Here is a 14873-nt window from a genome sequence, read left to right as displayed (position 1 = left end):
AGTTGTATTAGTTCTTGTTTTTTTTCTTTTGACAACCAATTAAATTTTATATTTTTGTTGATTAGCAATGTTTTTGGAAATGGCCTGTTTAAAATGGTAACATAACCTTTACTTACTTTATAAGTAAACGTCAAAATATAAACCAGCCAGATGTGAACACTCCTGAGGATTCTACATTTATCATACTACCAACCTTACACTTCACCCTCTATTGTCCCTCCTATTGTTTGACAAGATCCTTACAAGGATCTTTATCCCATAAGGATGGGCAACATCAACTTTATAAGAATCCTTTCCTACAGTATTCAACACATAAGGACTTTGACAAAACATCAGAGAACTTATCATTATTTAGTTTTCTAATTGGTTCTGATGGCAGCAACTTTGGAGCAAAGTATCGGCGAGTACTTACGGGCGTTGGTTGGTAAGTGAGTGCAGCCTAGCCACCTCGCCTGTATAGACACGCTCGGGGTTGATTTCCGGATGCTCGGTCAGCTGGTACTGTCGCACGCTCACCTCCTCACCTGTCGCCTCCATGCCAAAGTGTTCACACACGGCTGGCCAAAACTTGTCTTTCCACGTGATGAAGTCATCTTCAATGCTGTGAATCAAAAATTCAAATTAATTATATTACAGATTTTTACAATAACCTTTTTTAGTTACTATTCAAAATTGGAAATTTCTTACAGTTTCTTAATTTGCCTGGCACTTTTACTATTGAAATGTAGATGACATTAACTTCTAAAATAGTTTTACGTTATATGAACACACTGACTTACGACCTCATTATGCGATTTGACATACAAATTGTGCATGTCACGAGCCCATCATGTGGGTCATCTTGCAGCCAATTCCTGAATTATTTCAATTAAGTAACCAATAAAGAACAAAACTAAAAACACATGTTCATATTTTTGTATTTTTTTTTTGTATCTTGTATTTTTTTTTTTTTGTATCAACTGTTTCATTTTGCTAAATGTTGAAAATGTTCACCAGGTTTCTGTCAGCTGATTGCAGTTATTAATAGATTAAGTAAACAAGCCGTGATACTCATTTAACAGAGCATAATTAATAATTTATTTTTTACATTAGTCAAATTATTTGCTTTTTTAGAGTTTCAAATTTGCTTTTTGTTATCTTAAAGCTATAATAAGTTGTAAAAATTACAGCTCAGGACAACAATACAAAATTTTTCTTCGTTGCCTGATGATAATAAACAATTGAAGGCATACAAAGATGATTATACAATAAATATATTACTATGGACTTATAGTGAGTCTCATTTTTAGCACATATTGAAAAAAATCAAGATCTAACAAAAACTGCATATGATACCGAGTCTTTATGTAACCTCTATGTTTTTGCACCTGTTGTGTTCAAACATTCCTGCCATAGGGGTAACCTTGCACGCTGAACAATCAAGTCAAAAGGATAAAAAAACATCATCTATGGGTGTCATATAACCAATCCAAAAGTTTTGTTACTAAAGATTGGATGAACAATGTGAAATTCCTAATCAAACTACAGTCTTTCTTGGTCAGAGCTTGATTTGCTTGAAACATAGTCAGCACAAAAGACACAATTTCTTGGAGAGCACACCTCCTTGCTCTTGATCACAGCGTTTCACAATCTGCTTACAGTATGCAACAGCAGGAACACATTAGATGACTCAAGCATAACCTACAACTTTTACACCATTACATCCCCTGCTCCAGGGAGTGGGTGAGTGTACGCTACATTCAGAAACACTCAGTTTACTGGTAACTAGAAAAGTACTGTGAGGTTGGCAACAATGTGATAAAAAAATGATACCTACACAGACAAATCAGTAAATTAAAACCATAAAATCCTACAAAGAAGGCCTATAAAAGATCAAAATACCCTGTACCCATACACAGCAATGAGTTTGACCAGTATCTTAAAAATTATTATTTTAATCACCTTCTTAAATAGATTAAAACTAGAACACATTAACTCACTTAGCATCATCATCGCCCAGACCCAGTTGGAATACTCTGGTAGCTCCCAGTTCCTCCAGCCGCTTGTCTACGTAGATGGCAACAGCGTTGTAGTGTTCATATGTCTTGTTGCCCAGCCCAAACACCTGTCACAAAATGTGATTTTGTCAATGAACAATTACATTACTACAAATATTTAGACAATAAACATAGAGTACTTAAAAGACACTCCTGCCATGAATTGAAATTACTTTTTCAAATTTCTTAAAATAATCCACCAATGGATTCTTTGAATATTGTCTACTTGCACAAAAGTTTTGTGAGTTTAGAAATAATTTGTCATCCAGCTCCTAAAAACTATCATGATGGAAGGAAATTCCCGAAAATACGGATCATAATTTGCTATAGATTCTAGATTCAACATTATAATTGGGAGAGCCAATTGCCGGGTGGTCTAGAGCATCAGATTTTGAACCAGACTAGAGATAGTGCAGGTTTAAATCCAGTCTGTAACCGAAGCACTTTTTATCAGTACCACTGACCTCGTACTGTATCGACTCTTCCCTTATACTGTTTAATAAGATCCTCACACAGGCCAGTGGTGTATGAGGCAGAATAAGACTTAACCCTCCTTCCTGGTGCTGACAAGTGCCATGAATGCCCGGAATTCGGTTACCCTAAGTGAGTCACCATGCACTCCAGGTTTTTATTATAGTGTGATTATAATTTATGACCAAATGCAATCAAACTTTGCATACTGTATCCAGACAACATAAAGACTGATAAAAATAGTTGATACTCTATGAGTCAAAGTCATTACATATTAGTTGGTGGGTTTCTTTTGTGTTCTTTTGCATGATTTTTGTGAGCCATAGTTTTAATTTGGCAGCTATTTTTAAAAAGGTGATTTGGAAAATTTAATGAAAAACAGGGTTTCCTGAAAATGTAATTGCGATGTGGGTTATAAAGATATCAAAATAGCTTGAAAACTAGTATGTTAAGAATGAAATGAGTTTTTAGAAAAAGAGTTTGACTAACTTTCTTGCATGACAGGGAAATTAAAATGATTTTTTTAAGGTCATTTCAATCTAAAAAAAATGTTAAAGTATGTATGTGTGTGTATGCTAAAGTGTTACTGTGTTGACCCCACACACACGTGTACATGGTTTAGTAACCTTCATTCTTCTGCACTTGATTAGTCAATTTTTTCTCATTAACTCATAACTTAATTATCTTAATAAAAACTTATATACTCATATCAGAATATATGCACTCAGTAAGAAAAAGGAAAGTCTTTTCAAACAATCTTAATTATAAAAAAACAGGAAAATGAAAACAGGACAGGAAATAAAAACGAGTGTAACAACCTTGACACGATTTTTCTCAGTATTACATTTGCAATCACATTCTACACGTCAGGTTCTGTATTCAGTCTGGCTCAACCAGTTATTTGATCTGAGAGCTGAGTATGACCTTGACAAACGACCTCCACTCATCGGAGATCTCTCTGGCTAGCATTACTTACATGCACAAATTTGTTTATGCAACAAGTTTACTCTGTTATTGTATAATCCATCTTTGCTCAGTTTTACGTCACTCTGTCTCTATGTATTTTGTACTCAAAGTTTTTCCAAATACGGCTTTTAGATATCAAATTGAAACTCTGCAATAGCTTTGTTAGGCTTACTAACAATTCAGAACAAAATTTAAATTATAATTTTTACTTCAAAATCGTGACCACTTAAAAATGTCCAAAATTTAACCAGCAATAGACAATTAGTTGTTCTAACAAATTACAATAATAGCTGATAAACTATAGTCTTTTTTATAAATAACTATTTATTGCTACACAACAAATAGAGATCTATCAAAGTAGGTTTTCATATAACCAAAAATAATATACAAAAACCAGATTAATAAAAGTAACTTGTACTAATCATATGCTTGGGAGTCTACACAAATAATTTTTTTTTACATAACAATTACAAAAATAAATCATAGAAAAATTTGTGGTCATTAGTACACAACTACAAATCAGGCACTACAATTAGCTGACTAGAACATAATATTTGTGGTAATTTATTAAATTTAAAAATCATACCTCTTTACATAATTAGTCAGCCTAATGACTTTAATTGCCCTAATGATAATTTAATTTTTATATCAGAGAAAACACTAGTTATATCCCAATATTAAAATATTTATAATAGGGTCATTCCACATCAAGTCATCCAGGCCATGTCAAAAAAGACGCTAATTTTACCCGAACTTTAACTGCCTATAGAAAAAAAGAGTTGAGGTAGAAATGTAAAATTTTGTATAATTCCTTATCTATATTAAATCAGGATTAAAAATTTAGTGTTTCATCAAAACCTGAGATGGTGGGTGACAAATTCAAAATTTTCTCGATGATTTGATGTGGAATGGTATTGGAAACCCAATACTGTCTAATAGTAAAAGACTATATTTATGTTATTATATTTTGGCATAACTGACAAGTTATTTCATTAACAAACTGTGAACACACTAGCCACCATTTTGAAACAAATAATTACAGTTAAAACATCCGTGTAATTTAAATCTAATTTAAATCGTAAGGCCACAAAGCTGTAGTTTTCAGTTCAAAGCTTCTGAGGAAACAAGTTTCTGTAAAAAGCTCATACAGACAGACAGACGGAAAAAGCAAGATAGTGGTAAGAATATTATATAAATTTATTATATACATGCCTATTTAATTTACTACTATCCAACAAACAAACTGGAGACAAAAATAAATTTGCAATTGATTTACTTTCAATAATCTGAATTGTAAAATATTTAATTACATCACATGCACTTAACACCTACTTAATCACCTACTTAACAAGTAAGTACTCGTTTTATTTTTACATGATTATCTACAATTGTATCCGGTAATTAATCACTGGTCTAGAACAATACACAAGAGAAGTGACAAGACCAAACTATATCTGGCAATGTATAATTATATAACTTCACTTAAAATTTCAAATCTGTTATCATTCATTCGTCAGGAAATATCGACTTGACATTCTCTCACCAATAACACGAAACATGACTAATCAAATATTTTATCATTGCCTTGTAATGCTGATTGATGTTTTTAAAAATGGATACTCATCACTATTTACAAAAGAAAAGACACTTTTTACATCCATTTCTACTTCACAAAAAATGTAATGTTATTTGTGATGTACTTCATACATATAGATAGCAAATTAAATTATATTCCACAAAATCTTAAATAAACAACATTTTAATAGTAATGAAAATAGTTGTTATACAGGGTGTTTGAAAAGTATGGGTACGGCTTAATATTTTAAAAACCATAGGAGATAACATCTATAAACTTTGCACAGTGTTATATGGCTATGTAAACTATTTTTCCTTGCTATTACCATGACATGGCAACCATGGGGGGACGGCCCACAGAGGAAAACATGGAAATCTTAAATTGAAGCATGGGTCGAGTGATACCTCATTTGAAAGAGCTCACTTAGTAGAGTGAAACGCCGCCTACTGCATCAGAATACGAGGATCCAGTCAAAAATGGCAGCGCATAATGTACTTCACAATGTGTACCTAAAACAACCCGCCATTTCTGATTGGATAAACCTTTTGAGATGCGGTTTGCGGCATTCAACTCTACTAAGTGAGCTCTTTCAAATGAGGTATCACTCGACCCATGCTTCAATTTAAGATTTCCATGTTTTCCTCTGTGGGCCGTCCCCCCATGGTTGGCATGTCATGGTAATAGCAAGAAAAAATAATTTACATAGTCATATGACACTGTGCAAATTTTATAGATGTTATCTCCTATGGTTTTTAAAATATTAAGCCGTACCCATACTTTTCAAACACCCTGTATAACTAATTATATAAGTTCATTGATATTTTTTAACACTACAAAATACTACAATTAATATAAGGTTACTTTTGTAGTTTTATTCCATACGCCCAGTTGTCTTAAATAATGTGTGTCATACTATTTTTTTAATTTTTGTAACTAAATTTTAAAAACAGTAAAGGTTAAGTTTCGTATTTTTAAAACATAGTTAACTGATACTATGACGATGATTGGTAAAACGATTAAACTCAAGACCTTGTATGAGGTGATTTAGTAAAGTGCTGAGAACAGCTTAAATTGATCCATTCTTCTTGTTAATTACACAGTTTATCCCTCGTTAAATCTGTCAACGAGTATTTCAGGAGAAGACAAGATGCCCTTAAGTGCTCACTTTCAAAGCGTTATAACTACTGAAGAACTCTGGCCTGCGAGGGAGTAAAAGAATATAAAACATGAGTGGGGTAAATCGTGGAAAAATCCGTTATAATGAATTTAATTAAATTCAATGGATAATATTCAACTTCAATTGGTGATTAAACTATTTGGTTCAAGATTGTAAAGCTTAACAAACCCAAAATTTATTTGATGAATTCCATTTTGGAGTATTTCAATGAAATAATAAATATTAATATTCAAGGAACTTTGTAATAAGAAAATAATGTTGGTTTATTTGAAATAATAACCTGTCAATGTAAATATTATACAATTTAACATATTTTTGACACTCTTGAATGAATGTTAGTGGTTTATCTCATTGGTCATTAATGAGCTATATCCTACACGATGGATTTCAGCGTGGCTTCCGTAGCCATTTTACGGAATGACATAACTTCGGAATAACGTGGATTCTGCAGTTTTGTCATTGGCATTTTCAACTGAACTATTATGTAAGTCGTATCTTTGTGGATTCTGCTTACTCTGTAACATCTATCGGGATATTATTGCTAACACAATTCACCACAAGAATGCGTGCAATGTATTGAATCAGTTTATTGGCAAGCTATTGGCTTATTTTGAAAATACCCTCTATGAAAAAATGTTTTAAAGTTTACTTTACTGCCAAAAACTACAAAGTGAAACACATTTGAATTTTTATCTATGGACAGTTGTTATGTTCAAATGAATCATTGTTTATAATGAAATACATGTAAAGTAACTTTATTTTTAAAGCTACATATACCATCATACTTTGCACATGCGTTATAACAAATAAGAGGAAAACAAAAAATAATTGTGTAATTTCGCTTTTAAAATAAGGTGTCTGTTGAACATGTTTAACCATTTTAGTCCCAAAGCATGACAAAAAAGTCTGCTCCAAAAATACCAGAGATTTCTTTCTCTCAAGATACTGCTGAAAAATTCCAGGCCTATTTCAGTGATTTTGTAAAATGTTACTAAAACATCCATTTTATCAAAACGGTTTTAAATAAGCTCTTAATTTTTATATTATTTTCTTTACAGATACAGTTTTTAACTAAAAACACATAACACATGTATATACTACTAATTTATTATATTTAAAAAATACACAAATAGGTAGTTCTTATCAAAATATTTTTGAAAATTTTTCTAGTTTTGTTTGCAAAATAACACTTGAAATAAAATATTTCCTCGAAACAACTGATACTACTATGTAAAAGAACTAAAATTGTACCCATTCACCAAAAATTATTTTAATATCCACAGAACTGTAAAGATAACACTACTTTTTGTGCAAACCTACGTTTTCACTTTTTGTTGTAGGCCTAATCTAAACTCATGACATCCAAACACAGTATAAAATACACAGGCTATCACTGAGTTCTGAATAAGTGAAACTTCATTAAGAATAAGTTAGCAGAAAAAAAGTTTTTCATCATAAAAACTATAAAACAAATCTGATATTTAAATGTAATTTTTAAGTTAAAAAATTTTACATGAGAAATAGTACTTCGGACAATTATTCCATTATAAAACATATCAACTGAAAGAGAAGTTTAAATTAAATGCAAACATAAAAACTTTGATTAATAATTTACAAACTATAAAAGTTATGTTGTTTTATAGAAAGTAACATTTTAATGTATTGGTTGTTTTACACTGCATTTAAACTAAAAATCTACATAATCTTGCAAAATTGCTATAAATATTTTTTCTTGTAATTTTATTAATTCTGAATGTTTATAAACAAAAAAATTATAGTACATAAAAAATTATCGCGGTAGAATTTTTACTAAAAAAGTCTGTATATAAGAACGTCTGCATTTTTCGAGAATTTCGTAACGTCCGCATGAACGTATGTTGGCACTAAATGGGTTTTTAAAGTAAAATATTACCTCAGTAGGCCGCCCCATAGAAGAAGAAAATAACACCTAAAAAAGAGTTTAGTTATAAAACATTTACAAGATACCAACTATATTCAAATACCTCCCCAACTGTGACATGTTTGTTGCTCCCGGCTTGTGCAAGCGTACATCAAAAGTGGTCATACTCGTTTATGCATTGACAGATTTCATTGAAAAAAGTACCGTTGCAATTGTTATAAAAATTGCAAAATAGTTGGTATCTTTTAAATGTTTCATAACTACACTGGTTATATTCATACCTCACTCTTTATGCGGCTACTCACAGAGGTCCATACCATTGTCCACTGGGTTGTACTCTCCATACATGACCAAATAGAACACTGCCACTGATTTGAAGATATTGTACTTGAACTGTACAACTTGTGATGAGATACTTACAGCGTAATTGAGGCCAGTGAGGTCAGCTTCACCGTTTTGCAGCCACTCGTAGAAGTCCATAGCATTATCTGTCGGGTCGCCCTCTCCATATGTAGCTAGACAAAACACTGCCAGTGAGTTGGGGATGTCCTTCATGTTGATTAGCTCGCCCTAGACACAGATGAGTGTTTGTTAAATGCAATTGCTTTCTTAATGACTCAAATAAAAACTAAAAAAAAAGGGTCTAATTTCAACATTTTACTGAGAAACATAAAATCGGAAAAGTAAGAATTTTACCTTATCAATCACAAAATTGGTAGTATAAAAATTATAAAACAAAACGACAGATTGCAAAATTAAAATTTTATATTCAGTTCCACTGCACTTTTTAAACCCACAAATAAAACCAGTGGATTTTATGAAAATGTCATTCCTTGTATCATATTTTGTACTGGATTCCATTTGGGTTCTGGCTTCAGCTGTTTAAAAATTTGTTACAGCCAAAAAAAGGCACAGGCAGATTTTGAAGAAATTCGGCATGCAATTAAACATTCCAGATACGATTTTCATGTCTTACTGAAAGCTATGGTTTAATGGGAAAATGCCTTGAAAAACTTGTTTACAGTACGTTTTCACTAATTATTTATTAGACACTTAACAAAATGGTACCAACTGCACTTTACTAAAAATTTTTAGTCAAAATATGGAATGAATATTGTGTAAATGCAATTAAAACTAAATAATAAGCATGTATTATTATTATGGATGGTCTTATAGTCCAGGAGCTGAAATTAAATTTGCACTGAATAAAACACAACATGCTTTTTCTTGAAATCGACGGAGGAATTTATCCTGAGAATGTAAAATCGATTGACAACCATACTAGTTTTGGTACAGTTTAAAATTGGAAGATATTATCAAATAGGTTAAAAATACAAAACAATTTTTTTCTTTTTTTCTAAAATTATATTTCAAATTAAATAAACCTCATCAGGTTATACATTTTCTTTTAAGAAAGAAATTATTGTATTCATATAAGAATGTAAATGAATCCAAAATGAGGATCCAGATTTCCCTAGACGTCTCTAGAGAAATCTATCTACTATTATATAGTTATGTAAAACAATTTTCTGATGGTTAGATTGGTTTATATTCATTTAACTCTACATTTATAGACAGACATCTCATTGATAATGCAATTCATTTTTAATTTTAATTTTAATTGGTATATATCTCTATTCCAAATTTATAAAAGTAAAAGTTTCTCAGGTAACAAAACTGGTATAAGAGTGAACAGATAAAGCACCAATTTATTTAATAGGAAGTCAATGGAGACTGATGCAATATTGCAATGTATGTCTCACTGTAGAAGACTGTCATCAATTAAAAGTGTCTCATGTAACTAAACAGGCATAAGAGAGGACAGGTAGGGCACCAAGAACTACAGAGGTAAATCAATGTGATGCTGACGTAATATTGCAGTGTATGTCTCCCTGTACCAGATTGTGATCATACAAAACTAAAACTGTATTAGGTAACAAAACTGGTAACAAGAGTGGACAGATAAAGCACCATGTCAAGGTGAGTCTGACGCAATATTGCAATGTATGTCTCACTGTACAAGACTGTCATCAATTAAAAGTGTCTCACGTAACTAAACAGGCATAAGAGAGGACAGATAGAGCACCAAGACTTACAGAGACAAATCAATGTGACGGTAACGTAATATTCCAGTGTTTGTCTCCCTGTACCAGATTGTGATCATACAAAACTAAAAATGTCTCAGGTAATAAAACTGGTATAAGAGTGAAAAGGTAGAGCACCAATTTATTTAATAGGAAGTCAATGGAGACTGATGCAATATTGAAATGTATGTCTCACTGTAGAAGACTGTCATCATATAAAATTAAAAGTGTCTCTGGTAACAAAACAGCAGATAGAACACGAAAAGATAAAAGAGAAAGTCAATGTGAGGCTGATGCAAAATTGCAATTTGGGTTTTACTGAACGAGACACAATGTGAGGCTGACACAATATTGCAATTTAAGTCTCCCTGTACATGACTGTCTGTCATCATATAAAAGTAAAAGTGTCTCTGGTAACAAAACAGCAGATAGAGCACCAGATAGTTACAAGAGAAAGTCAATGTGAGGCTGACGCAATATTGCAATTCAGGTTTCACTGGACAAGACTGTCATCATATAAAAGTATAAGTGTTTCAGCTAACAAAACAGCAGGTAGAGCACAAAAGTTACAAGAGAAAGTCAATGTGAGGCTGACACAAATATTGTAATTTAAGTCTCCCTGTACAAGACTGTCATCATATAAAAGTAAAAGTGTCTCTGGTAACAAAACAGCAGGTAGAGCACCAATAGTTACAAGAGAAAGTCAATGTGAGGCTGACGCAATATTGCAATTCAGGTTTCACTGGACAAGACTGTCATCATATAAAAGTAAAAGTGTCTCTGGTAACAAAACAGCAGGTAGAGCACCAAAAGTTACAAGAGAAAGTCAATGTGAGGCTGACGCAATATTGCAATTTAGATTTCACTGGACAAGACTGTCATCATATAAAAGTAAAAGTGTCTCTGGTAACAAAACAGGAGATAGAGCACCAAAAGTTACAAGAGAAAGTCAATGTGAGGCTGACACAATATTGCAATTTGGTTTTACTGGATGAGACTGTCATCATATAAAAGTAAAAGTGTCTAAGGTAACAAAACAGGAGATAGAGCACCAGAAGTTACAAGAGAAAGTCAATGTGAGGCTGACACAATATTGCAATTTAAGTCTCACTGTACAAGACTGTCATCATATAAAAGTAAAAGTGTCTAAGGTAACAAAACAGGAGATAGAGCACCAAAAGTTACAAGAGAAAGTCAATGTGAGGCTGACACAATATTGTAATTTAAGTCTCTCTGTACAAGACTGTCATCAAATAAAAGTAAAAGTGTCTCTGGTAACAAAACAGCAGGTAGAGCACTAACAGTTACAAGAGAAAGTCAATGTGGGGCTGACGCAATATTGCAATTTGGGTTTTACTGGATGAGACTGTCATCATATAAAAGTAAAAGTGTCTAAGGTAACAAAACAGCAAATAGAGCACCAAAAGTTACAAGAGAAAGTCAATGTGAGGCTGACGCAATATTGCAATTTAAGTCTCACTGTACAAGACTGTCATCATATAAAAGTAAAAGTGTCTCTGGTAACAAAACAGCAGAAAGAGCACCAATAGTTACAAGAGAAAGTCAATGTGAGGCTGATGCAATATTGCAATTCAGGTTTCACTGGACAAGATTGTCATCATATAAAAGTAAAAGTGTCTCTGGTAACAAAACAGCAGAAAGAGCACCAATAGTTACAAGAGAAAGTCAATGTGAGGCTGATGCAATATTGCAATTCAGGTTTCACTGTACAAGACTGTCATCATATAAAAGTAAAAGTGTCTCAGGTAACAAAACAGCAGATAGAGCACCAAAAGTTACAAGAGAAAGTCAATGTGAGGCTGACGCAATATTGCAATTTAGATTTCCCTGGACAAGACTGTCATCATATAAAAGTAAAAGTGTCTCTGGTAACAAAACAGCAGGTAGAGCACCAATAGTTACAAGAGAAAGTCAATGTGAGGCTGACGCAATATTGCAATTCAGGTTTCACTGGACAAGACTGTCATCATATAAAAGTAAAAGTGTCTCTGGTAACAAAACAGCAGAAAGAGCACCAATAGTTACAAGAGAAAGTCAATGTGAGGCTGATGCAATATTGCAATTCAGGTTTCACTGGACAAGACTGTCATCATATAAAAGTAAAAGTGTCTCAGGTAACAAAACAGCAGATAGAGCACCAAAAGTTACAAGAGAAAGTCAATGTGAGGCTGACACAATATTGCAATTTGATTTCACTGGACAAGACTGTCATCATATAAAAGTAAAAGTGTCTAAGGTAACAAAACAGCAGAAAGAGCACCAAAAGTTACAAGAGAAAGTCAATGTGAGGCTGACACAATATTGTAATTTAAGTCTCACTGTACAAGACTGTCATCATATAAAAGTAAAAGTGTCTCTGGTAACAAAACAGCAGGTAGAGCACCAATAGTTACAAGAGAAAGTCAATGTGAGGCTGACGCAATATTGCAATTTGGGTTTTACTGGATGAAGACTGTCATCATATAAAAGTAAAAGTGTCTAAGGTAACAAAACAGCAAATAAAGCACTAAAAGTTACAAGCGAAAATCAATGTGAGGCTGACGCAATATTGCAATTTAAGTCTCCCTGTACAAGACTGTCATCATATAAAAGTAAAAGTGTCTAAGGTAACAAAACAGCAGAAAGAGCACTAAAAGTTACAAGAGAAAGTCAATGTGAGGCTGACACAATATTGCAATTAAGGTTTCTCCGGGACATGACTGTCATCATATAAAAGTAAAAGTGTCTCTGGTAACAAAACAGCAGAAAGAGCACCAATAGTTACAAGAGAAAGTCAATGTGAGGCTGACACAATATTGCAATTTAGGTTTCACTGGACAAGACTGTCTGTCATCATATAAAAGTAAAAGTGTCTCTGGTAACAAAACAGCAGGTAGAGCACCAATAGTTACAAGAGAAAGTCAATGTGAGGCTGACGCAATATTGCAATTCAGGTTTCACTGGACAAGACTGTCATCATATAAAAGTAAAAGTGTCTCTGGTAACAAAACAGCAGAAAGAGCACCAATAGTTACAAGAGAAAGTCAATGTGAGGCTGATGCTATATTGCAATTCAGGTTTCACTGGACAAGACTGTCATCATATAAAAGTATAAGTGTTTCAGATAACAAAACAGCAGATAGAGCACCAAAAGTTACAAGAGGAAGTCAATGTGAGGCTGATACAATATTGCAATTTAAGTCTCCCTGTACATGACTGTCATCATATAAAAGTAACAGTATCTCTGGCAACAAAACAGCAGATAGAGCACCAATAGTGGCAAGCAATATTATTGTGGAAGTCAATATGAGGTTTAGACAATATTGCAACGTATGACTCATAGTACAAGATTGTGATCATATAAAAGTAAAAGTGTATCAGGTAACAAAACTGGGATAAGAGTAGCCAGATACAACACCAAGTCAAGGGGAGGCTGTTGCAATATATCAATGAAAAAACTAAATAACAAAGGACTTAGTTTTTACCCTGTACAAGATTATGATCATATAAAAGTAAAAGTGTTTCAGGTAACAAAACTAGTATAAGAGTGGACAGATAGAGCACCAAGAGTTACAAGAGGAAGTCAATGTGAGGCTGACGTAATACTGCAATTTATGTCTCTTTGTACAAGATTATGATCATATAAAAGTAAAAGTGTTTCAGGTAACAAAACTAGTACAAGAGTGGACAGATAGAGCACCAAGAGTTACAAGTGGCAAGTCAATGTGAGGCTGACGCAATATCGAGGCCAATGATTATCATTGAACAAACGATCAGCCGGCCGACCCCTCCGTCACAGTCTGCAAGTCACTACATTCTACCACTACAATGACTCTGCATGTCTTGTAAAAGCTGAGATATTTTTTAAATATAAAATGCATATTTCAATATTCTTTTGAAATTCATCACAAACGAATAGTGTAAAACACCTATATGAAGCTAAATTAAATACATTATTGTACTTTACAGAAACTGACATATGGAGTTAGGTAGAAAGTATCATAAATTTTGTAAAACACAACAGTAACATAGTTATTGTAATACGTAAAATAATTATTTAACAATTTGATTCTATATCTCAACTTTATAAATAATGCTTTTACTTTACAAATACAAAATTATGTTTTGACTTTTTTGCTTATACGGTACTAATATATAAGTTATAAAATGCAAGTCAATATTTTTTTAAATAACAAATCTGAAATCTATAAATCTGAGATTTATGTGAACATATAGCTCTGTAATTGAAGACACATAAAACTATAACTTTTGAAAATTTGCATGAAAACAAAGACAACACTGCTATTAAATATTCTTATTCAAGTTTCAATTCAGTATCTTGAACAAATGAATTATATAATGTGTTTGTAATTAAATACATTTAAACACTTTTTCTTCATAGATTATGTCCTATTTTATATTTATTTTTAACCCTGATTTATATTTTTTTATTTAATCACTGAATTAATTTGTCTTCCTTATTTTAGAATTGAACTGAACTGAATATATCTTCATTAAAAATGTGTTCAGAGTGTACAAGAATAGTCATATACAGGGTGATCAATTCAAGGTGGTCTCCATTCAGATCTCAGAAAGTAATAGAGGTTTCTATAAAAAATTTCAAAATTGACCACCATATCGGAAAATGACAACCGATTTTTTA

At 32.5% G+C, this 14873-nt stretch overlaps 1 protein-coding gene across 3 annotated transcripts in view; it reads right to left on the bottom strand.

The window, feature by feature from the left end:
* The window catches only part of LOC124367681 (NADPH--cytochrome P450 reductase), a 95065-nt gene that overhangs the window by 23549 nt on the left and 56643 nt on the right, over positions 1-14873 (bottom strand). For all 3 annotated transcript variants that reach the window (XM_046824700.1, XM_046824701.1, XM_046824702.1), the window contains exons 4-6: positions 8547-8696; positions 1980-2104; positions 413-601 (exon numbers count right to left, since the gene is read on the bottom strand). In XM_046824700.1, coding sequence (XP_046680656.1) covers positions 413-601; positions 1980-2104; positions 8547-8696 — 464 coding nt within the window. The remainder of the gene's footprint in view (positions 1-412; positions 602-1979; positions 2105-8546; positions 8697-14873) is intronic.

This window comes from Homalodisca vitripennis, chromosome 8 (genome assembly GCF_021130785.1).
Source record: "Homalodisca vitripennis isolate AUS2020 chromosome 8, UT_GWSS_2.1, whole genome shotgun sequence".
NCBI lineage: Eukaryota > Metazoa > Arthropoda > Insecta > Hemiptera > Cicadellidae > Homalodisca > Homalodisca vitripennis.
Note: the sequence above shows the minus strand (reverse complement) of the source record. Positions and strands in the feature narration are given on the sequence as shown.